The sequence below is a fragment of the Passer montanus genome, unplaced genomic scaffold (assembly GCF_014805655.1).
Source record: "Passer montanus isolate IOZ18808 unplaced genomic scaffold, ASM1480565v1 scaffold5, whole genome shotgun sequence".
Lineage (NCBI taxonomy): Eukaryota > Metazoa > Chordata > Aves > Passeriformes > Passeridae > Passer > Passer montanus.
In genome coordinates, this window is record NW_024369929.1 from 6,284,306 (window position 1) to 6,309,618 (window position 25,313).

Genomic DNA, 25,313 nt, shown 5'->3' on the forward strand with positions numbered 1-25,313 from the left:
ATATGTCCATCTTATTGGGCATTAGTGCTGTTACTGAAGTGTGCTTAATGCAGAGTTTAGGAAAAGCACATTCTTGTTTGTGGGTGAGTTATATGCTGCTCTTGCTTTTGCAATTTCTTGTCTTTTCTTGTGTCTCTGAGAATTGAAAGTCAATCTGATGGTAATGGTTTCTTTGGAGATGTCCTCAGAATTTGGTCAAGAGTGGAAGAGCAGCTGATAGCCACACCAGTCAGAACTCCTGAGAAGTGAATATGAAAGGACAGAATGGAAGGATTCAGTGTGAGGGAAAGGCAGTGTTTGTAAAGGACATTTGGTTAAAAATGTAAAGGAAAGAACTCTTTTTTTCTCCCTTAGGTATTTAACTTACAGTACAAATCCTGTTATTAATCAGCAAATGGCTGCTGCTTTTACCATGCTTTTCTGGGATCAAGTGTTTATTTCCCAATAACTTTTCCAGTCCAAGACAGAGAACCTCCAGTACTAGAGAAGTGCTTTTCTCTGAAGAGAGAACAATCAGAACAATCACTGCTCCTGAGGGCTGTGGTGCCCCAGCTCAGTCTAATTTCAGCTGCCAGTACCTTCAGACTATATTAAGAGGAGTTCTTTTCCTAGTTTTTCTGGTTTGCTCACTACCTGTGTGATGCTGGAAGCCAATCCAGCAGAAATATTCAGTAAAGTATAAGAAACTGTAAAGGAAAACTAAATTTACTAAAACTGTGAGAAAATATAGGGATGTTCTCTTCCCATTATCATCCATTATGTGGGTGGGTTCTGAGGATGTAGGATAGCATTTTCAAGTAATTATGGTTCATTTAAGTGTTCTTCAAGGAAGCATGTCCTTCAAATTAAAACTAAAACAAAGCCCACTTTTTCACTTAGAATGTAGGTGAATAAAATTACCTTTTCGTTGTGTTCTTTAGGATGCTTGAGAAAAATTTCCAAAACCAGAAGCAGGACTATGAAAAAGAGATTGAATTGCTCAAGGGAGAAATTAAGATTCTGAAAGAAGAAAAAACTCAGCTACAGCAACAAATTCAGCAAGAAATTATCACTCAGGATGGCTTGAAAATGGAAGTGGGACAGCTTACAAAACAAGCAGAGGTAAAGCATGACTCATTTCATTTTGGAGTCTTTGCTAGAGAAAGCAAGTGGAGAATGTGCATGTTTTGTTTATAGATTATCTTCACTAATTTTTTTTTTCCAGTCCATTTTTAGATAAAGCTGTAGTTAATAAGCTGTATTTAATGCATCACTGTATTGCATTGTTTTCATGTAGTAGACAATACAAGTTAGTGCTTGCAGTAATAAGTGCACATTTTCAAGAATAGTTGTTTTAATGTTTATACATTTAAATATATTGATCTGTTTTCCTTCTTTTTCCTGAGAAAGTGTTCATTTCTCAGGGGATTTTCCATACATGTAGTTTATAAACTGAACCTTAAATTAGTGTAATGTCACATTTGTGTTCTCTGAGTCAATTCCATGGCACAAACTTATTTTTTTCAGTACCTCACATTACTGTTCCGCTCTCATGCCTGAAATCCAGATGCTTTAAACACAAGACATTTTAAGCTTTTCACCATATTAACTTGTTCTTAATTATGATTTAACTGATACTCAGCTCTTGTCATGCACTCCTTGTCTCAGTATATGTTTTCTGTTTGATTCAGAAAATACCCGAGTTGCAAAAGGAAATTGAACTTCTTCAGACACAGAAATTGGATGTTGAAAAGCAGGCCCACTCACAGAAGAGAGAATTGAGGGGTAAGCTACATACCAGGCAGTGCAGAGAATTCCTTAGTGCAGTGTGAGCCAGGCCAGTTTAAACTGATCTCTTCAATGTCAGCTATGACAGAGCTCCAGTGCTCTTTCTCCCATAGTGGTTTAATTCCATTCATCCATATATACAGTGTACAAAGTGGTCACTGAACACTGAGATCTGGGGTACCCCTTTGAGAAAACTGTGATTTCAGACATTTCCCGTTTGTGTTTAGAAACAAATATTAATGATTTAAACTTCACCTAAAATTTAAACTTCACTTAAGAGTTTAACAAGTGACCCAAAAATGTGTAAACAATACATTATCTAGTTTTCATTCATCCTGTCCTTTGTCCTAGGTCCAATAATGTCAAATATGCTTAAATAACTTGCTGAGTTGGGTTCTCTTAGGAAAAATGTACTTAACAAGCACTACTATTGTGAACTTTGTTTAATGATAATAATGTCAAGGAACAAACCTTTATTTGCAGCATTTAATGTGGTAACCTAGCACTAGATGATAAATCATCTGTACAACTCTAGGAGTTGCCCAGATTCAGACCAGAAAGATGTAATTTTGCATTGAAAGTTCAGAAAAAAATAGTAGTGGTGGTACATCAACCTGATGCTCCTACATGTCCCAAAGTAGAACCAAGTCCCTCATGGTATTCCTGTGGTAAATCAGATGTATTTACTGAGTACCAGGGAAGAACCTTGTTAGATTTAGGAAAAGGATGGTTTGATCTTTATAATGAGACATGCAGAGAAAATAATTAATTTCATAAACTTTGTGGGTTTTCTTCCAGAAAAGATGTCAGAAGTTACAAAGCAGCTCCTTGAAAGTTATGATTTTGAAGATGTAAGAAGCAGGTAATTTTGTTCTGAGGCATCTTCAGAAAAGCTTAAGGAATGCATTATGGTCATCTGCACACTAATGGTTCTGCCTTGCATTCTAGACTCTCTACAGAGGATCTGGAACACCTAAATGAGGATGGGGAACTGTGGTTTGCTTACGAGGGCTTGAAAAAAGCCACAAGGTTAGTTCAGTTCTGCAGTGTTTCCATAACTCCAAGCTGTGACCTGGAAGATAAATCAAAAAATTAGTGGGTAACAAATTTTACAGTGCTGAACTTCTGTTAAGGAAATGAACAAACACTACATTATATGGTGAGCTGAGCAGTTTAAAATCAGTTGAATAAACTTCTACAGAGCCAGTAAGATAAGTGTGTATGTGTCAGTCAGGAAAATGTGTTTCCTCTGAGATATCATGCATAACTTTCAACTCCTTTAATGCACAGGTGATGTAATGGAATATCTCTGTGTTAATCACAGTACTTTTGTTTTCACTTTGTATTAAATTTGACCCATTTAATCAAGGTCGTTCTACATCTGCCATGTTCCTTCTCCTTTTTGTTTTAACAGAGTATTGGAAAGCCATTTCCAGTCTCAGAAAGAAATATATGAGAAGGAGATTGAAGGTTTGAACTTTAAAGTTGAACATCTTAGTCAAGATATTAATCATCTACAAAAATTATTCCGAGAGGAAAATGACATAAATGATGGCATTCGGCTTGAAGTTAGCAGGCTAACTTCAGAAAATCTGGTAAGGTCCAGGTGTAGAAGAAGTACAAACCAGATGTGTTTGTGGCTCTCAAAATATTGTGGGCATGTCTTTGAAATCTCAAGGCTCAAACAAATGGGGCCGTGTAAGGTGGCACATCCCTGAGGCTCCTTCTCTGCCTGCTGGGGTAGTGTGTAAGGACAGCCAAATTTACTGTCTGAGTGTCCAGCCTGCTGGGGCAGCCTCACAGAGACTTTTTGCCTTTTCATTTGCATGAACCTGATTTAAGATTTTTCTCAGAAGCCTCCTCAGAGTTCGGAGGCTCTCCCCACCAGAGGGCAGCTACACGTTCCAGGTAGGGCTGCAGAGCCTGATGCCTGGTGCTGTCTGACACAAGGAACTCGTGTTGTACCAGAAGATAGCACATGCCATATCATTTTGCTGAAAAATAATTGAAGAAATGTTTTCAAAACAGAGTTACAAAAATTGAAAATGAAAGGAAAAGTTTATTATATTATTTTTGTAACTGTTTTATGGAATGTTGAGGGGTTTTTTTCCCTGTTAATTGGACTAGGGAAATTAAAGCCGTAGTGTCATTTCCTTTAAACTGGAATGAAACAATGGTAGTAGTGGGAAAGTCCAACAATTTGATTAGCTCAGTATTTAGTTTTTAAGAGTGGCCAGCAGAAGGTGCCTCCAGAAAAGTTACACAAGTCAGGCAAGCAGGCAGCAGAACCTCCCCAGAGACTCTCTCTGGTTTGGACTATTGGCAGTCCAGGGTCATGGAGTGATTAGGAACTACTGCAGGCATTTGAAAAGAAGGAACGTGCTGAAATACACAAATCTCCTTTTTCTCTAAAAGGTAATTCCAGATCTTAAGCAGCAAGTTGCTGAACTTGAAAATCAAAAATTAGATCTTGAAAACCGTCTTCAAGAGCAGACAATAAAGTTGAAAGGTAATGGTCCCACTATGGTCCTCAGTCTTTCAGGTATTTCTGGTGAACTTGATGAATTCCCTGGAACTGGACTCTAAAAGCTGAACTAATCTTCCATGAGGACTTAATTGCCTTATTACTTACTTTCCTATTAGTAAAATGGAAGAAATGCGATGAAAAATATGGGTTATATCTCTTCTGAAAAAATAAGATACATGCAAATATGTGCTTTTTTACCTTTTTAAGGTCATTCAGTTCTGTGGTTTGGAAGTCTCCAAATGTATTCCATAGGGCTCTGCTAAGAATATGTGAAATAGAGTATGTCCTTTGGAAACAGTAAAAAGGAAAGATCATTTGGAACTTAAGGCATACTCTATGCGGTAGACTTAAGAGAATGCTGCAAAACTCAGAGTGGGAGACAGAGGGAAAAGTTCTTCTCAATTTAGGAAAGCATACTCTGCTGAGAATTTGGAGTGTCTGTAACTGCACTGTCTTCCTAGGCAACTGATTTAAAATTTATGAGTAGTTTTTCTGCCAACTGCAAGAAGTTAGTAGTATCACAGTTCTTCATCCCATATAATTTTCTGTGTGGTATGGAGTAGTCACATATTTCTCTGTTACATTAGCTGGCAGGTCATTCAATTTCATTAGATGAAACAAAATTATGAACGTATAAAATATTTACTGAATACTAGTACTGAACAGTAAATACCTTTGATTTTGTTGTTTCTGTTCTGTTTTGGGTTTTGCTGCCATTTATTATTGAAAAAAATGGAAGAGATGTCAAATCGGCTGCATTATGAGCTAGAACGGGATAGGACACAAAGACGGTAATTTTTGTAATTTTTTTTTTTTTTGAGAAACTATGTAGTCACTGTAAGCTGTAGGAGCAGAGTCACTTAAACTGTTAAATTACATTCCACTTAAGATTTGCCTTAGAGTGCTTTGTACAGTTAATAACTAATGGACAAGTATGATCTGACTGTGCTTTCACAAAAGATTAAGAGACAAGACTTACCTGTTTTTAGAACTACTGAGGCCCAGAATGAAGTAGACATAAAAGAAAAAGAGCGTCTGAAGGACACAATCCAAGGAACTGAGGGGCTGAGCAATGGTTTGATGCAAGATGAAGTCCAGGGTGAACTACAAAGCAAGATAAAGCAAGTGACAACTCGACTTGCTGTGGAAAACATGGTGAGGAAATGAAATTGTCATTAAGAAACTGTTCCTGAAATGCCGGATAAAAAGAATGAAATTATGATTTTGTGGTATGGATAGGATGTTTCTTGAATTAATAGAGGGAGAAAAAAACATGAGGGTGTTTCTTCCAGCAAATATAAACATTTTTTGATTGTGTTTACTCTGAACTCACTGACTTTTATTATTACAGGATCTTGAAGAAAAGCTGGACATGAAAGACAGAATAATAAAAAAATTAGAAGATCAGATCAAAACTCTGACCAAGACGATTGAAAAATGTAAGATATTATTGTATGATTTATTTTGTTTAGTAGCTGTGAATGCTCAGTGTCTGAAGAAAAAATGTATTTTTAACTAGATGGAGTTTGGGGTGGAGTTAGAAATCTAATACCTCAGAAAATGTGCTAGGGGAATCATCAACACAATTTACATCAATGTCCTTGTTTGTTTTGTTTGTTTTATCCCCAGATAAATCATAGGCACATCTTTATCTAGATGATAAAGATGCAGGCACAGGGACAAAGTCCTGCCAACAGCAGTTCATGCACACCCTCACACAAATTCTCTGAGCCAACAGTGTTAGTTCTGCATCTGACAAGGAACCCCTCCCTTGAGCTTTCAAGTGGCAGACGATTCCTGATGTGAAGTTAGTCTGTACAAAGCTCTTACAGACAAAGTAATTCTTCTCTACAGGATGCTCTCAAAAACATTGCAAAGTTGTCTAATGTAGAGGTGTAACTTTGCTGTTTATTTTTTCTTATTACTGCAAATAATCCCGCTGAACCCAGTGAAGCTGTTCATGAATAATATAAATGTTACTTAACTTGTAATGCTTGGAGCCATAAGATAAGAACATTAGTGTGTAGTTTCTTTATTACAGAGAAAACTGCTTTTCTCCAGTAGTTTGTTCTAACATGACCATTAGCTTAACCATTAACCTGGAAATAACAGTGCTTTTGTGTTTGACAGCTGAAGCCCATGTGCCCACTGTGCCCAAAGAGTACATTGGAATGATGGAGTACAAAAAAGAGGATGAAGAAAGGATCATTCAGAATCTTATCCTCGGTATTTTAGTAAAACTTGGAATTTTATAAGTCATCAACAATATTCAGAACACCATAACAAAAACTACATGGCACCATGTTTCACTTACATTCAAAGTTGCCTTATTCCCTGTTCTCTTACCACCAGTACAATTTTCACTGCTCTCTTTCCAGTACCAGATATTTCAAGCACAGAAGTGATTTATCTGTGTAAAAATAATTTCTCTGTCTCTACATAATGCTGACTCCGTTATCTTTCTTACTATTTATCCACCTCTAAAGCTATAAATCCCAAGAGCACACCAGGGACTTCAATTTACTTTCTTCCTGGTCATCTACTAAGTCTGTAAGTCACTGTGCTTATATCCATGTGTGATGGTTACTCCCCTGTCTGTCCTTGCCATGTCTTCCCTTACTGAAAGGAACTGTACTTCATGTTTCTCTTGTAGAACAGTTTTGTCCTTCACGTGAGCTACTTTACAGTATCACTCTTGCTGCCAAAACAGCTTTTCTCATTAGCTTACAATTAATAGTGAATTTGACAAATTTTCCATGTACATTTGTACCATTATTGAATTAACAACATCTGCCTTTTGTTCTCACCTCCTTCTCACTTTTGAATGTTAATATTTTTCTGAGCAAAGGTGTGGCCCTAAGCAATGCTGAAATTTGGTGGGGTATCCAATGTGTAGTTAAATGTAATTTGCTTTTTGAAGTTGTCCTGCCTGGGCATAGCCCATGCTGGACCTTAGAATTTGCTACAATACTCTTCTACCATCAGGAAAATATCATTAATATTCATATGTGAGCAATACTGTTACAGAAGTTGTCAGAAACAAGAGATTTACCAGTAAATCAGTTATCAAGTGACTGGTCACTGCAGAAAGGAACAGCATGGTGCTTGTCTTTTTTGGAATGATACACTGAAAATTGGATTTTTACATAATAAACCAGATGATTCTCCTCTATGCAGATTTGAAGCCACGTGGAGTTGTAGTTAATATGATACCTGGCCTTCCAGCTCACATCCTGTTCATGTGTGTGAGGTATGCAGACTACCTGAACGATGCTGACATGCTGAAATCTTTCATGAATGTAACCATTGATGGCATCAAACAGGTTGTTAAGGTAGGAGCCATGTGCTTTTTGATGATTAACACATGGTTTACAAGATGCATGCATGGAACCTGGGGAATGCCAACACTTCCACTTGCTGATGTTCCTAGAAGGAAATTATAATCATTAGTGACACTCTTTTGAGGTTTGTAGCAGCATCCCTGTAAAGTCTCCAGGTAAGGTTCTGCTGTGCTGAATACAGAATCCACAGAATGCATTAACATAAATTATTTTATCTGAAGATGATGTTGACAAAATAATTTAAAGTATTTTACATTTTACAATCAGTAGCTAATTAGGTGAAGTGCACCTGTGCTTTCAGCACTGGTCAAAGTCAGAGGGACAGAAATGAAGGTTGGTGTGTCTGGCAGCAAAATGGTACTGGACTCTGAGGAGGTTTTCACACTGCTTGGCTGCTGGTGTAATTCAACATGTCATCTGTACTGCAGCACTAGAACACAAACGATTAAAATCAAATTGCCAGCCAGTGTACAAAATTAAATTATAAACAAAAATTGCTGTGCTGTATGCATAACAAATTCAGCTCTGTGAATGGATTTATAATGGAATGAAACACCAGACACAGGGAGGAAGCACAGTTAGGAATGGACTGTGGTTTATGTAGTTGAACATGTTGTACAGAGAATGCCTATAAGTTTGTACACAAACAAATTTATAGGACAGTTTATCCATTAGAGAAGCTTGTGTTTGCTCAGCTAATAAAAAAAGAGGTAGATAGAACTGTGTTTTTATGTAGTTCAGTTTCATTTGTGAATGTAGGTGTTGTTCACACTTTGCAGGAGGCCTTCCAGCACACTACCTATCCACAGGAATTGTAAAACTGTTTGTTCAGGCTTATTATTTAGCCTGTCTATTAAGAATACTTAAGCAATATTTACCAAACAAAAGAGGGATCTTTGCCATGTGTTAGCCTGAAAACAGAGCAGGATTTGTTCAGCACTTTTCAGATTCTCTGTGCTCCCTCTCTGTAGATAGGTTCTGTTCTACCAATGCTGTAATGGTCCTAAGTTTAATTATTGAATTAACTTCCAGAGACAATACCATAGTAAGACTGCTTTACTTACCATTTTCAGGAACATTCAGAAGACTTTGAGATGTTGTCCTTTTGGCTTTCCAACACATACTATTTTCTTAACTGTTTGAAGCAGTACAGCGGAGAAGAGGTAGGATTGATTTAATAAAATGATTCTGTTACTTTTGACAGATTTTAATTGAAATTTAAAGTAGTGTTAATTAAAAACTATTCACCAGCTCACCAGTGTTCCTTACAGATATTTATATATTTACTTTGCTCTGCAGTGGTGTTATGTCTCTTATACAAATAATAAGACAGTATGGAATTAATAGATCAAGGGAAATGAAGGAAACATCAAAGTGCTAAAATAGGTTAAAGCCATGACGTGGAAACTGCTACTTAATTTGAATCTTTCCACATGAGTTTAACTTGAGCTGGACTTCAGCTATCCGGCCATGTGTATATATAAAACAGCTTTACTATTTCATAATTAGGGACATTCAAATACTTACTGCCACCAAAATAGAAGAAAACCTCTGGAAAGAAGCAAAACAACAAACTGTTCAGGTTTTCCCCTATTTCACTTGCTTGCTTAAGCTAAATCTCATCCTAAGATTCAAGTTTCTTTCCATTCTTTTCAGTTGGAAACTGACTGTGTTTTTAAGAGGTTTTACAGACTTGGGTGGCCTGAGCTGGGGTTGGAGATGCTCCCTCTCGTGGCCACAGAGGGGTCACACAGAACACAAACTTAAACTGCATTACCAACACTCTCTAACTGGGCTTGCAACAGCAGGGAAATCCAGAATTTGCTTTTAATCTGCGTTCTAATGAATATTAAACACCTCACACAGGTTAGGATTCGGAGTAGGCTTTTGAAGTCAGAACTTCGCTAATGAAAAGTCCAAACATAATATCCCTTTGCAACACTACAGTGTAAATGTTTTTGTTTGCCATCATAGTTGAAACAATTCCATTATTGGCTTTTTTTTAATGTTTTTGGGTGGGGTTTTTTTTGGTGGGGGGAGTGGGTAGGGCGATGAGAGGAGAGCAGGGAGGGTTTGCTTTCTGATTAAGAGATCTAGGAATTGCTCCAAAGTTCATTGGCATCTATGCATGTCTTTCCTTTGACTTTAGGAGCAGAGCAAATATCAGCATAAACTGGAAAATTATGTACAGGAAGCACCCATTGAAATTAGCTTTGACCCATTCTGTGTTCAGCCAGAGATGGAATGAGTAACTCTAACACATTGCAGTAACAATTTATGATTACCATATTATGTGATTTCTAATTATATTTACAACTCACTTGTAGGAATTCATGAAGTGTAACACTCCACGTCAGAATAAGAACTGTTTGAAGCATTTTGATCTCTCAGAATACAGACAAATTCTCAGTGATTTGGCCATTCAAATATATCACCAATTCATTATTGTAATGGAGAACAACATTCAGCACATGATTGGTAAGACAGCAGCAATCCAAGAGCACCTAAATGTAGCTTGTGAAGCATATGAAGAAAGCTCATACAGGGAGGCAGAGGGTGGGACAGACTCTTTTCTCCTGATATTTGTACATAGGTGTTTCTGCATATGTGTTTCTACACATACAAAGTTCACTGAATCGTATATTCCCAGACTTTTTCCTCAAAACTTCCTAGTCTAGGATAATGCTGTGAATCTGAGCAACATCATACAAAAATAAAAGGCTTTTTAAAAATTGTGTGCTCTGGAAGCCTTTGTCAGTATCTTATTTTTCTTGTATCAATTCTAAAATGTCCTGAAAGTAGGTTTTGTTCAATGATTAATGTAACTGAAAGGAGCCTTGGGAATTTTGATTTTATCAGTTATTTTCTGTTGTATTTCAGTACCAGGCATGCTGGAATATGAAAGTCTTCAAGGAATTTCTGGCTTGAAACCTACGGGGTTCCGTAAACGTTCTTCCAGCATAGATGACACGGATACCTACACTATGACCTCCATCTTGCAGCAGCTCAGCTATTTTTATAGCACTATGTGTCAGAATGGCTTGGACTCTGAGCTCCTAAAGCAGGCAGTGAAGCAGCTTTTCTTTCTGATTGGAGCTGTCACCCTCAATAGTCTCTTCCTCCGCAAGGACATGTGCTCCTGTAGAAAAGGAATGCAGATAAGGTAAAGCCAGTAAAGTTTCAACAAGCCTGAGAATGAATTTTTAACACTTGTATGTAATGTCCTTTACCTCTAAGTCACTGGATATTCTGTGACCATTCTGCTGGAAGTAGCCAGGTTTTTCTACTTCTTTTGGAAAAGCAAATCTTTGTATTTTGGTCTGAGCTTTCTCAACATGACAACTATAAATTGTTTTTTCCATGGAAACACTAGTGGAGGAAAAGGCAGAGAAAATTACAGTCTGAAGCTTAAAGTCAGACATGGTTAGGATTCTTTCCATGCTAGCTCATCCGTGATGTGACCAACAGTATTTTTAATTCTTTCTTACCACAGTGAACAGGTGCAGTGTCCCAGGGCTGGCAGGGATACAAAAGCTGACTTGCATGTTTCATGCTCTGTGATGAGACAGGCACTGGGACAGAGCCTTGGAGGGTGTAGATTGAACATCATCTCTCCTGCTGCAAGCAGCAAGGAAACATGCCCCTAACTGTTTTGCAGAAGAAACAGTGCATTTGTTTTCCATGAGTTAGTCTGCAGGCTCAGGTGAAGGAAAATCAGTAAAATCTTGGCCCATCTAGGAACATTATTAGAAGAAAGCTGATCATCTGTTGTAAGCCTGGCCCTGCTTTGTAACAGCAAAGATTGTTCTCATTTCCTGTACATGCTCAGTTGCAAATAAATGTTTTAATGTCATATAGTGCAGTAGACAATGCCAGTATATGTTAGTAATTTTCTGGAAACAGCAGCTAAACTAATAATTTACGTTCTGTTAGCCAAGCGTTAAAAATAGACAATGAAGAAAAAAAAAGAATTTAAGTATAACAAGGATTTAATTTATAGTGCAATAAGCTATTAATTGCTTGGTTTTTATGACCTGCAGGTATTGTTTTTAACTTAAAATATATTCATTTGAACACAACATTAGAAGACACTTCCTTCCTTAGCAGTCTTCAAAGTAACCTGCTCGTCAAGGGGAACCTGACATTTCTGTTCTTTATTCATGGTTTAACCCAGATGTAATATCAGCTACTTGGAAGAATGGCTTAAGGACAAGAATCTTCAAAGCAGCAATGCCAAAGAAACTTTGGAGCCCCTGTCTCAAGCAGCCTGGCTCCTTCAGGTTAAAAAGATCACAGATGATGATGCCAAGGAAATATGTGAACACTGCACATCTCTTTCTACTGTGCAGGTAATGAACCATCTGTTTTCTTCTGGCAGCACTGATTGCAGAATCTTAGCTATCTAAAATAATTTGTTGCAAAAAGCCATTTGACTTTCATTTCATAAAAGTAGCATTCTTCAGCATTCCACATCATCATTTGTTAAACTGAAATTTTAACTCCTTATTCCTGATTGTTTTGAGCATTTTAACTGCTCCCCTAGTGAATGCTTTTGTGCTTTGTTGTATCCCACATTTTTGTTCCACAATGTATTTTTTTTAGTATGTCACAGGGGTTTTTTTATTGTTTCCCTTAATCAAGTCAGCTTTTTCTACATCTCCTTGATCTGCTGACACCTCTGGAAATGAGTCATAGCAATCATCATATATGTAACAGCTCAGTAGATGACAAATCAAAATTCTCTCTTTACTGTAAAATGTTTTACTGAAACTTTAATTAAATATCAGTAAGAATGTCATAATAATGCTTTCCTCTTTTTGTCTTCTCCCTTTTTACAACACACTAAAATAGTCTTTTGTAATTTGAGCAGATAGTTAAGATCCTGAACTCATACACTCCAATAGATGACTTTGAGAAAAGAGTGACTCCATCGTTTGTTCGGAAGGTCCAGGTAAGAGCTGCAACTGCTATTTCTGTATTCAGCTTACAGGGTACTTCATACACATGAGTTTTGGTGCTTTACAGTTGTACTTGACCTTTACATCACATTATTACTAAGTAGTGTCTTCTAGACACTTGAAAGTGATGCAAGCAAATCTGCCTAACATCATGAAAAAGCAAGATTTGCCATGGGAAGAAAGCAATGTACTGGCTTTGCTTTGATTCTTAATTCATTGTTTTCACACTCTTTCTGTTCTGATTTCAGGCTATGCTAAACAACCGTGAGGATGTTCCACAGCTGATGCTTGATACCAAGCATCTCTTTCAAGTGACGTTTCCTTTCACCCCCTCTCCACATGCTTTGGAACTGATACAAGTCCCCAGCAGCTTCAAACTTGGCTTTCTCACGAGGGTTTAATAAAACCAGTGAATTGGTATTTCCTCAGAGACTCTATAAAGACAGCAGACTTTCATGGTTCATTTCACCAGCTGCTGGAAAGTATGGCAGTGTGCAGTGAATGAAGCTGTTAAAAACTTGTTCATTGGTCAAGACTTGAAGAGTAGGAGTAATTTTGTTGTGTTATTTCCTTCTCCCTTTTCTTACTCTTCTTCCTTCATTTCAGTCCTACAAGAATAACTTTATATCATCACCTGGACACAAAGCCTACCATACAGTTTTTAGTCCACAGCTGACAAGAAAAGCATTTATCTGACAAGTTTTCATTGCTGCCCTGTCAGCAGCAGTCAGAGGGGAAGACTGGCATGTGATTGATGTTAGTGCTTTACAATTTTCTTTGCCTTCACTTCCTGTAATGAGAGGGGTGTTTTTCTTCCCAAGGCAATTTTATTCTTTGCCTTGATATATCTGAGACTGGCTTTCACCTTTCTGTGAAGAGGGGAACTGAGATCAATCTAAGAGAATGGCTGTTACAAACCCACAATGTCTTACTGTAGGCAGGCTGGCTCAGCTCTCTGCAGCTCAGGCATTCTGTACAGCTCCTTGACCAGAGAAGGCACTCAGGTGCTCTTCTTCTTGGAGACAGGTTTCAGTTTTGTTCTCTATAGTGCCAAGTTTGGACTCACTATTGGCTATTGTAATAGAAAAGTTAGATATAAAATTCATGTTGTGATCCAGGTTTGAAGTACAGGCTTGGTTCTCTGAAAGGCAGGAGTCATCTCCTGGTTTGTTTCCATCTGCAGTGTAATGTATTTCAGAATACACACTGAGTATGCACACATCACCTTTCTGCCTTTCTCATTTTGCTGGTTTCTCTCCTCCAGTCCAGAGACTGAGTAGGAGCAGATGCAGCAACTGTGGCCTGGTGTTAATGATAAACCAAGCTTAATTCCTTACATTTCACCTTTACTTATGTGATTTCAGTTGCAGGATCTTTAAATGCAGAAATGGTCTCCTTTCTGCTTTGTTCAGCCATCTCCCTGTGGTCAGGGAGTAAAACATAACTTTATTTTGTGCTGGACCTGTCAGAACAGCAGGGGAAATAGCATTCACCTCACCACAAGGGTGACTGTCCTCAAATAGATAACTAATGCTGGGTTTCTAGCTACTCTGTCTGCCATAGTTATTAAAATCAAGTACTAAAGCTCTGAAATAGCTAAAGGATTATAATGAATTAATTTAAGGAACAATTTATTTGATTTTTTTTTTTTACTATTACTACAGTGTTAGTACTTGTTTAATTTCACAAACAACCTTTAAGTATAAAGAGGGAATAATTCTTGCTATTTAGTGTTCCTGGTGCTTACCATGTACAGTGTCATATTCCTCATGATATCCACAGAGATATAGTCAAAATATATGAAGGAAACATTTTGTGGTTTATTCAATAACAATAAAAGCTGTACAAAAGATCACACATGTAGGTAGACTATTTTAACATATTAAATAAAGAAGTTTTAAATCAATTTGTAGTTCTTTGTGTGATGAAATAGTTATGTTTTCAGTATGGAATCATTTGAAAGAAGTTACTTGGAACTATGTGAACATTTGTGAGTGTTGTCAGTCTTGTACTGCACCAGAAACATTTATTTAATTTAGTTGCTTTGCTGTAACATTGTGTCTCTTCCTGTCAGCATTGTGTGCTGTCCTTGGCTCCTCATGAATTTCTGGAAATAGTTTAATGGAAGCAACTTTTGTTGCTGCAAATTGTGCACAGCCTTTTTTTGCAGCTCCTGGAGCTGTGTGTCTGTTACCTGGCTGACGTGAGGAAAATCACAGCCCACTCTTGATCCACATCACAGAGAGGTGTCAAGGTGCGTGTGCTGTTGTGACAAAAATTGTTGATCAAGGAAAACTGTTCTGACAATTTGATGCTTTGTTATTTCGAGAGCTTTGTGTGGAGTGTGCTATTAATGCTGTGTATGCAAACAACAAAGTATATTTTTAAAACAAAGTTTAAAATTATCCAGCTTACTGTATGCTCTCAGAACTTATCTTGCTTTTGCTGATATTAATGCCTTCAGCCAGAATTGAAGTGCAAAACTATTTTTGTTCTCTGTTATTCTTCTGATTATAAGGACCAGTTTTAGTGGAGGGGCATTAGTGAGATTAACTTTCCTAGAATGATGCTAAAGGAGAAAGGTATTTCATTCAAATGGGGAAGTGTTGAATGGTGATCCTTACTGCAGTGGGGAAGCACTGAAATGGCTTTTGGAGAGATGTGCAGGATGCTTTTGGCATTTTTGGATGTGTTTAGACTTGTGACTCCTGCAGTGTCTGGGAATAGAGCTTAGCAGCACAGGTGTTCCCTTTCAGTCCTGTGTTCCCATAATACTCTAATAAAAAGTGATTAGGACTGGTTACTTATACCCAAGTCTCTACTGGGCTGAGGTTCAGTTCTGTCTTTTTCCCCTCAGATCCCCCTTTGACTACCAAATGTGAAATCTAATGGCATTAATTCAGTGCCTTCCATAGAGTCTTAATAATAGATGTGACCTTCAGCAGTTCTGAAAAATTTCAGACATGATTTCATAACTATCCCAAAGTTTTTTTTCAAAGAGTGCAAGAAAAGCAGCAATTTTTAATCCTATTGACTTTAAATTTACTGTCTTAGAACAGGAGAATTGTAGAAGTATAATAAAGGAAAAACCAGCATGAACAGTACTCAATTTGTTACACTTGTCAATTTTTTTAAGAATATGAGAAAATATTGGCAGTGCTGTTTGTCAGAATACCAAGTTGATAGTTGGAAAAATCAGTGGTCAGTCACATCCCCAGTATATTTCAGCTTTGATATTTGTTAACAAGCAAATACTTATTTATAAACAAACCATCAAAAAAAGCTGCTGTATGGAACAGGTAGGTAAGGTCTAGCTTGCCTAATAGTTTCTGTTCTGTTCTTTCTGTTCTAAAAGAGGGCAGTTAAAATAAAGTCATTATCAGTAATCCCCAGTATGTAACTGATCTGAGGTGATGCAACTGGAGAGGCTGAGCTTTAAATACCTTTAAGTAGAATTAATAGAAGGTTGTCTTTCTACGTTAGCAGCTGCACAGGCTTACTTAGTCATCTTGAGAATCTCCAGGTTCTTGCTCTCTGAAAAGGTGGGTATTTTTTTTTTTTATTTTACAACAAGATTCATTGTACAGAATTTCTCTGTAATAACACATTTCTTAATGATTCACCATCTTTAAATTTCTAATGTACCTTTAAAAACCTAGTAAGATTAAAAAATCAGGCTACAATGCTAGAACTTGTAAGGGTTTTAAACCTTTTTGCTTTAAATGTCTTTTGTAAATTTGTCATAGTGGTAGATTTGTATACTATGTCAGCAGTAATACTACTTTTTAATTATTCAGAACTTTTGGTGGCTTCTCTTGTAGTAGAATTTTGGAATGTGTCATAATCTCATCTGAAGTAAAATACTGATAGCAGGTATGGTTCCTCCTGTACATTACTCCAGCCAATTCTCATATTTTATCAAAGATTAATTCTGCCCAGAGTATTTATTCCAAGCCCATTAGATCCTTGTCAAAAGTGTCTGGAGCTACTGATGACATTTTGTTCCTCAGGGAACCACTAATTCTGAGCACCTTGGAATAACAGGTTATTCAGTTGTCAATGTCCAGTTCTAAGGATCTAGGAGAGCTGAGCCCAGGCACCACAGGCATTTTACTGAGCAATACCTGCACAGAGAAGCTCCCCTGGAAAGGGTGGCAGCTTGTGGTCTCAGGTTCACATTTGCAAAAAAATACATTGAAAGCTTCAGGCCATATTTGCTGCTTTCATCAAGTGGAATATAAACCTCCTTGGCTGTTGACTGAAATCTCCATGAAAATATTAAATTACTACACTGCAGTTCCTTCCAGGACAGATTTCTTCTTCCCACATGTATTGGGATGAAGTCATGCATCCCCTGGAGACAACACCAAAACTTGTATTTACTTAAAAGTGAGCAGTGCATTTATTGTCTTACTTTTCAAATAGTCCACTGAAATACATAAGAATAAACAGCAGGATGGAGACAAGTACACAGAGTAAAGTTTGGTTTGATTTTTGTATAATGTCCAGCCAGACAAATTCTAAAATGTCATAGGTCATTGAATTTCTTTTGTTCCATTTAAATCTCTCTTGCGATAACTACTTCTGATTGTTTACCACAAATTATTTTTTTATGTACAAGTCTAAATATTGTTAAAAACTTCCATTTTTAGAAGAGGTGAAAGGTCTTGTTTTCCCTATGAAAAATTTACAGACAAAAATGACACTGCAATATTATTCTCATTTGTTTGTCTGACTCTCAAGTAGATTTTAATACTCTGTTGGTGATAGTGCTTTGATCTTAGAGATGCCTGGCTTGAGAACAAAAGTGGATTTGTAATGACCCAGCTGTCAGTGTGTTTGAAGCATCAATTTCTGCTCAAACAGCATATTGGTCATAATATTTTGTAGCTGCTGCTGACCAAATCCTAGGCCATATTTTCAGCTTTTAAAATAATGCATAATAATGACTATTTTATAATACAGTGGAAAAACAAAACTTATTGATCAGTGCAGGTTTCCCAGAAGTCCATCTGTTGCTGTGGATTTCAGGTTATTGTCTGCTGGCAATGCCTAAGTACAAATTAAAAATACTTTCCCACACGTAGTGAACCCATATGCACAGCACATATTACAATGGTGTGTGTAAATATGTTTTGCTGTATGTTTTTCTTCATAAAAAAAGACTCTGCAGAGAACATGACTGTCTTGTTTATAGTGACAGTTCATCCAGCTCGAGGGATTAGTCCCAGAGAGAGATTATCCAGCCTACAGATGCCTACATCCAGCCCAGGTTCCTTAGCTGGCACAGCAGTGGTGGGAAGCTCTGTGCTGGACTTTGTGCATGCTCTCCTCCTTCTTCTCTTTCAGCTCCCGTGACCCACCAAGATGGACCAGACCTTTTTAGCAATTGTGTTTGGTCCCTGCGACAAGTGCGGCAAGGAGAAGCCCCTGAGGCCTGTTTCTGTGAAATCAGAACAGCGCAGCTACTGCTCGCTCTGCGTGGAGATGGTAACGGCACGGAGCCACAGCCACCACGGGGCATGGAGCAGGGCTCTGTGAGCTGCCTGGTTCTGAGCAGCAAATCAGCACTGCTGGCTCACAGACTGCTGTGGGAGGGACAGCGGGTGGCATGGCTGGGACAGACGGAGGTGAGAGATCTCGCAAGGCAGGTCGTGGAACTCGTGGTTTATTGCAAAGGGCCTGGGTGCAATACACAGCTCAGAGCAGGCCCGAGAAAGAGAGAGAGAGGTAAAGAGGATGAGAGAGAGCACAAAAGAGTAAAAGAGTGAGAAGTTCCTGTTACAATACCATAAATCTTCTGTGCTGAACATCCTAATTCTCACTAGCCAATCTAGTACAAGATACACATCCTATATAGCATTTACATACAGCCTATAAGAATCATTACATTACCATACTGTGTTACATTTTAAACCCTAAAAACTACTCTTTGGACCCCTTCTGCCAAGCTAGTAGGGTCTGCTCTGACTCTTGGACTTGTCTGCAAGCAGAAGGTGTTGTTCCATCAAAAGGGGATTACCTTCAGCCAGCCATACCATTGTTTTCCAGTCATTCAGTAACTAAGGTATCTCAAAGCTTGCTTTCATTTCAATCTCATTTATAGTTTCCATGTTCTCAAAATCTTTTACCAGGCAATCATATTTATAAGGCTTTCCTGTTTCATCTTCCCCAACATACTGCCAGACAGACAACTGGTGTTTCCACAAACCTACAAGCAAGGTGGCCCCAGGGTTTAAGGATACTTTTTATGATTCTTGATTGGAAAATGGCCATAAGCTTTTTACCCTAGGGTACCACACTTGCTGTGCAAATGTTATGTGCCCATCTCTTCCCTGAGATACATGTGTGCTCTGCTTGGCCTATGATCTTGAGTTTCCCACTTGCCTTTGAAGGAACTTAACAGCAACAACAACAAAATATTAAATCATCACAACAGACATTCACTAGAAACAGGGGAGATGGCATTCACCTAGTCTGTCTCAGACACCAGTGAAGGGCTGTCACAACTCCTTTGTGCCCACATTTCCTACTGTGACCAGGTTGGGCTACCTGCAGTACCTGGGTGAGAGCTGGAAGTTGCTACAATGAGAATAAGGTGGGAAAAAGTTGCAGAGCGGTGAAATGTCTTCTGTTGGAGGCTTTCTAAGCTCCAGCAATTAGTGGTGAGCTGATACCCCACCCTCCTGGTAGGGAGGTCTGTTCCAGAGACATCACAGTGGGGTTTTTTTAGGTGAAATACACAGCTAAGGTCATGAACCTAATGTGGCTATTGAAGAGCTGGCCTCCAAAACTCCTTCTGTAAACTTCAGAATTTTGCTGTCCAGCTTGCAGTAGTTTTATTTTATCTTCCTAAACCATCATGCATTCAGTTGGAGAAGACATCCATCACTGTTTCCTCCCCAGAAGTGTTCTCTACCGTAGGGTCCAACAGTTTGTTGTATGTGAGTGTGAGATGAAATGATCTCTGCAGAGTTGCTAAAAGGCTTAGCAAGCTGTGTTTACACAGCCCTGTTGTACAGGGAGATGAGAGCACTGATTTGGAGGTGGAGGTGGTACATGTGTACAATTTACTGCCTGACACAGCACATTCCCATGCATTACTTTGTTTAGGAGGAAGTTTAGATGTAATGACTGCAAGACAAAAGGCAGTCCCTTCCCAGGTTGTTTGCTTCTCCCAACTGAAATTGCTGCTTTGTTTGGGTCCTTCTTGGCCAGCAGCCTTCTTGGCTATTTATTCAGTAAATTTTTGCACGACTTGATAAATGCATGCTGGAATTGCAGGAAACTGGCTGTTTGTTATTTAAAGTTCCTGCAACTTTCTCCCTGTTATTGGCAGTAAGGAGGTCAGACTCTTAGCAGCTGGAACAGCTGGAAGGTGGAAGCAGACTGAGACTTCAGGAGGAATTGCATCAGTACCTAACAGCCTGTTAGGCTTCCCAATGGCACTGCACAGGGGTCCGGGGCTTTCTGGTAGATCTGGCTTCAGCTTGCTTCATGTTTTCTAAAAGGTTAAAAGCAAATATTCAGAACACAGAGAGCTCTTTGCACTAGCACAGAAATACACACAAGTAGGCAAATTCCATCCTTGACTTTTAAATGTTTTTTTTCAGAGCTGTGTGTAAGGTTTGGCTTATATCAAAATGCACAATCTGTCCTTTGCCACAGTTGTGCTTGTGGATGCATGTGCACATTGTGGTGTCTAACTGGCTGATCTTTCTGCACTCCCTGATGTGCAACTCCTAATTTCAGTCCAGCAGATGTACACATGCATTTTCATCAGCCAGTCTTGGTGATTTCCCCAAAAACAACATATGTTGAGGGATAACAGAATCAGAAATTGCTGATTCCCAGTGTTGATATCATCCTACTTCAATTGTTTGCCTTTTAGACAAAATAATCTTCTTCCTCTAGGGTTTTGCCTGCTTTGGAGTTTGGTGCTGATCAGTAGAAACTCAATGTTTGCTGGTTTAGTTTCACCACAAAATCAGTTTACAACTTGAAAAGATATCAGCTGGTGAATTAGTGAGAAAGAAAACTTATTTTAAAGGCCTGACTTTTGAGGTAGGCAACAATTTGTTTTATACTGCTAGATCCTTCATTTTCCCCAGTGTTACCAGAGCAGTTCCAACCTTCTTCCATGGAGCCCCTCACTCATCACTGCAATCTGGTGTATTTGCCATGCGTGGCACTCATTGATGGAGTACTAAGCTATCATCTAAATTAATTCAGCCCTGGTTCATTTTATTTAAAGCTCCCAGTTGGCCTTACCCTAACCTGTATTTTTGCATGGTTAGCTAATGATGGCATGGGCATTTAAGCAGGAGTTGGTCAGATGAGCTAAATACTTTTTAATTTTCTTTTTTCAAACCAGTGAATTATACATTATGTATCATAGACTTCTACAGCTCAGTCTCTTCAGCAGAGGCTTCCCTGCCACCTCCTGGCTCTGCTGACCCCATCATTGCAGGATTAGTATCACGTATCAGCCTGCACATGTACAGTTCCCAAAGACTCTCACCTTCTGTGCTGCTCTTTGTAGATTTTTTAATCCCATTCCACAAGGCAGTGAGACTGTTCACATCAGTAAGGCAAGAAACTGGATTTTTCACTGTTAGAACTATGCCAACTGTCTGACACATAGGTGTTATCTATGCCAAATTCCTGAGAGCTGATGCATTCCTATCAAGGCAAAGGAATTTCCTACACTCCGTTTGTTGGGTTTAACTTCTGGGCCTCTCCACACTTATCAGGTGTCAGAAATAAGGCATTTGTTATAGATTAGAATTCTTCAAAAATGAGGTTTCTTCTTCAGAATCTACTTCTGTTAGTCCCCCAGGATACAGCTACATTATTGAGTTTAATATAAGTAGGTTTAATTTTTCAGACCTGAAGATAATGCACTGGAAGAAGCTTTCTGTCACTTTCCTGCTAAAGGATCTTTGGGTTTCTTGGTTTTGCTTATTTTATGTTCTTTTGGTATCACTTTAGAAATACCCAATTTTTATTTCCTTGGCATAGTCTGTGCTGGAAGGCATTTGCAATGTGCTGGTTACTCTTGGGGGCTTTGAAGGATGTTCCTCTGTCCAGCAGTGTGTGAACCCATAGCTTATACTGCCTACACTTTTTTTGGTGATGAGTTCAGGGTTGCCTACATGGCCATCGGGCTGGTTGGGTTAGACCACACCAGTTTCTGTGGACAGTGAGAAGACTGGACATAGATCCACTGCATTTGATTCACAGTGAAGTAACCTGGCTTCTGCCTGCAGAGCCATTGACTAAAAGGGATCTTGTGGACACGGCCATACCGGGGCCCGAGTTCAGCTCCAGACTGAAGGTGAGGAGCTCAGCAGCCTCTGCATCCCAGCTGGACAGCAGCACTGCTTCCAAACCCAGTGTGGGAAGGGACTTCTGTTTTCTCTGAGACACACGCTTTGTCCAGGATGTGCCCAGAGTCCAAACAACAGCTGCAAACAAGCATTTTCTTATCTCCTCTCCAATCTTGGCACATCCCCAGGTTGAACAATAGCCACTGGATTGTCTATTTTCTGGCTAAAGAGAGATAATGGGCGTCAATTTGCACAGAGTTACTCCTTGTAGATGAAGGACAATTCTGCAATGAATTGGGAGGACATTTTCAAGGAACTCCCAAAAAAAGCTGTGTGCCACGGTTCTTTCTCTGGAAGCATCAGCTGCTCCCTGTGCCCAGCACATCTTCATATGAGCAGAACCCAAAGAGCTGAGCCCCGGGGCTCACACCACACCAAAGTGGAGGGCTATTTATTACTCTTTGGGATTTTGGAAACTGCTCTGTTTCAAGAGATGGGAACGCTACAGACTCTAACGTGCACATCTGAGACTAGGATATACAAGGGGCACAAGGGGTAGCTTGTCTAAGGAGAGAAACAAAAAGGAAAGGAACCCTGATAACACCAAATTCAAAAATCAGGAATTCAAAGCACAGTAGAGAGAAGTTTTCACCACTGCATCTGTCCTGCTGGCCCAGGAACTGGGCCAGAGACCTGCATAGCTGATTCTCCCAGTAACCCCTACCCACAGGAGTATCAGGAGTGATGGAGCTAAGATGGGACTCGGTAACACTGAACAAGATCTGTCTTCCCAATCTGATATTTTAAAATGCCATTGGGGTGACCGATGGCTTTTTTTTTTCTTCTTTCTCCCCCGTTGTGCAACTTGTACAAACAAGTTCATGTATGTAGCAGAAAAAGCCACTGGCATGTGTTTCTGTGGAAATGAAACCTTTGGGCTGTGAAGAGGGCCTGGGATATGTGTAGGAGCAGGGTAGGAGGTGAGGCTGGTCCCAGCTGCCGGCCTGGAGACCACTGGGATGCTGGAGCAGGGGATGGTGGAGCGGCTGGACAGGGGCAGGATGGGGATGCTGCAGGGGCAGGATGGGATGGTGCAGCCGGCAGGATGGGCAGGATGGGGATGATGCAGCGGGCAGGATAGGGATGGTGCAGGGGCAGGATGGGGATGGTGCAGGGGCAGGATGGGATGGTGCAGGGGCAGGATGGGGATGGTGCAGCGGGCAGGATGGGGATGCTGCAGCCGGCAGGATGGGGATGCTGCAGCCGGCAGGACCGGCAGGATGGGGATGCTGCAGGGGCAGGATGGGCAGGATGGGGATGGTGCAGCCGGCCGGCAGGATGGGGATGCTGCAGGGGCAGGATGGGATGGTGCAGCCGGCAGGATGGGCAGGATGGGGATGATGCAGCGGGCAGGATAGGGATGGTGCAGGGGCAGGATGGGGATGGTGCAGCGGGCAGGATGGGGATGCTGCAGCCGGCAGGATGGGGATGCTGCAGCCGGCAGGACCGGCAGGATGGGGATGCTGCAGGGGCAGGATGGGCAGGATGGGGATGGTGCAGCCGGCAGGATGGGCATGGCGGGGATGCTGGTCCCCACGGTGTGCGTGCTCAGGACCGGCCTGCACGTCAGCGGGGAGGGGAGGGGGAGCCCGGGCCGGCTCCGGCGCCGTTGCTGAGGCAGCAGGAGCCGCGGCAGCATCCCCGGGAGCCGGGCTGGCAAACTCCTCCTCCCTCCCGCTCTCATCCCCGCTCTCCCCGCTTCCTTTGCAAAGATGGCAACCGAGGGGCTGCACGAGAACGAGACCCTGGCGTCGCTGAAGAGCGAGGCCGAGACCCTGAAGGGCAAGCTGGAGGAGGAGCGGGCCAAGCTGCACGACGTGGAGCGTGAGTGGGGCCGGGCCGGGAGCGGGAGCGGGGCAGGGCCGGGAGCGGGGCAGGGCCCGGCCAGGAGAGGGGACGGGGCCGGGAGCGGGTCTGAGGCCTGGCCGGAGCCGGAGCTCTGTCCCAGGCGCTGCGGCCGGCCAGCGCCGTGCCGTGCCCGTGTGTCCCGGGGCTGGCAGGGCCTGGGGCCGGGCACGGCCCCGCAGCATCCCCGGCCCGGCCCGGCCCGGCCCGGCCCCCTCGAACACCCGGGGTGCAGCCCGGCGCTCGCCCGCCGTGCCTGGGTGCAGTGTCAGCTGCCAGGATCAACCCCAGCCGTGTGGAAGTTGATGGGAATTTGCTCTAATGAGGCCGGGATTTCACCCGAGGTGTGGAAGGGCTTAAAAAGGAGCGTTGTTTCCAAAACCAGCTGCTCTGCCCCTTTTCTGCCAGGGAAACAAGTAGCAGGGATGCGGCGCTGATTCAGAGGTGCGGGTGAGTCAGTGCTGGAGCTGTCAGTGTGGAGCTCACCGGGATCAGCTGCGGCTTCAGGATCCAGGGATAACCCAGCAGAAATGCCATGGACTGGCCTCAGCCCGGCCCTCCCCCAGCCCCTGGCAGGAAAAAGAAGCTCACCTTACATTAATGGAGCTTTTCAAATAGCTATTCACAAGTTCTGAGATACAAAAAATACTTTTATTATCATTATGTCATTTTATAATTACAACGATACATTGTAGGGTTTTGTTTTGGTTTCGTTTAGTTTGTTTCTTTTGGTGTTTGTTTTTTTTTAGAAAAACATATAAGTTACTGTTTCCATTTGAAATCATGTAGCTCACTCTATTAGAAATATGAGTGGGTCATTAAAACTTTTCCTTCATGTGTTCTGGTGCCTTAAGCATTGAAAAGGAGTCTGAGCTGGTATCCAGTGACTTAGTTCTTAGTTCTTAGTGTTTTGTAAGAATAAGGGACTGAAAAACACTTTTGATTTTCCGGTTGGGAAAGATTACAATAAAAAATAAATAAATGTATATGTATTCTGGAATTATATATATATATATATTCTGGAATAAATAGAACATTTTCTTGTCTAAGTTAGACAGTCATGTTATATGAATGTCCTGTTAATCAGAATTGTTAAACAAACAAATATATCCTCATTACAGAAACATTACCATAAATCACCGTATTCCTATAGTATCATTTCTATATCAGAAGTGGCAGGGTCTTTGGTTAACAGACCTCTTAAGCATATTCTTAAACCCATTTTTGCTCACAAAATTTTGCCACAGTTACAGTGGCACTCTAACTGTGTGTGCCATGGATAGTCATGGGATATTCTTTGTCATATATAAGACCTGTGAATTTCCATTGGAAAGCTGTCTGCAAAGCCATTACAGCATTTCTAAGACAAAAGTGTTATGCTGCTGTAGGACAATGCTCCCTTATGATATTTTATATCATTGATTCTGTATCAGAGCTTTTTTACACCTAAATTATTCCCAGGTACTATTTCTGCAGAGTTTGTAAG

The 25,313-nt window shown here is 40.5% G+C and overlaps 2 protein-coding genes across 6 annotated transcripts in view; both read left to right on the forward strand.

Moving 5' to 3' along the window:
* Positions 1–14,458, forward strand: part of MYO5C (myosin VC) — a 33,886-nt gene extending 19,428 nt beyond the window's left edge. The window contains exons 25-41 of the mRNA XM_039723549.1: positions 921–1,101; positions 1,671–1,764; positions 2,566–2,629; positions 2,716–2,796; positions 3,182–3,362; positions 4,183–4,276; positions 5,034–5,085; positions 5,284–5,449; positions 5,646–5,733; positions 6,425–6,520; positions 7,472–7,626; positions 8,709–8,798; positions 9,963–10,113; positions 10,516–10,798; positions 11,810–11,984; positions 12,506–12,586; positions 12,842–14,458. Coding sequence (XP_039579483.1) covers positions 921–1,101; positions 1,671–1,764; positions 2,566–2,629; positions 2,716–2,796; positions 3,182–3,362; positions 4,183–4,276; positions 5,034–5,085; positions 5,284–5,449; positions 5,646–5,733; positions 6,425–6,520; positions 7,472–7,626; positions 8,709–8,798; positions 9,963–10,113; positions 10,516–10,798; positions 11,810–11,984; positions 12,506–12,586; positions 12,842–12,994 — 2,185 coding nt within the window. The 3' untranslated portion in view covers positions 12,995–14,458. The remainder of the gene's footprint in view (positions 1–920; positions 1,102–1,670; positions 1,765–2,565; positions 2,630–2,715; positions 2,797–3,181; positions 3,363–4,182; positions 4,277–5,033; positions 5,086–5,283; positions 5,450–5,645; positions 5,734–6,424; positions 6,521–7,471; positions 7,627–8,708; positions 8,799–9,962; positions 10,114–10,515; positions 10,799–11,809; positions 11,985–12,505; positions 12,587–12,841) is intronic.
* Positions 14,459–14,830: 372 nt separating this feature from the next.
* The window catches only part of GNB5 (G protein subunit beta 5), a 30,100-nt gene continuing 19,617 nt past the window's right edge, over positions 14,831–25,313 (forward strand). Inside the window, exons 1-3 of one of the 5 annotated variants that reach the window (XM_039723302.1) lie at positions 14,831–14,847; positions 17,943–18,083; positions 23,695–23,806. In XM_039723302.1, the coding sequence (XP_039579236.1) occupies positions 17,961–18,083; positions 23,695–23,806 (235 nt within the window). In that variant the 5' untranslated portion in view covers positions 14,831–14,847; positions 17,943–17,960. Of the gene's footprint in view, positions 14,848–16,076; positions 16,136–17,942; positions 18,084–23,694; positions 23,807–23,880; positions 24,172–24,235; positions 24,278–25,313 lie in introns of those variants that run through there. The other 4 variants (XM_039723301.1, XM_039723303.1, XM_039723304.1 and 1 more) reach the window with 4 other exon arrangements.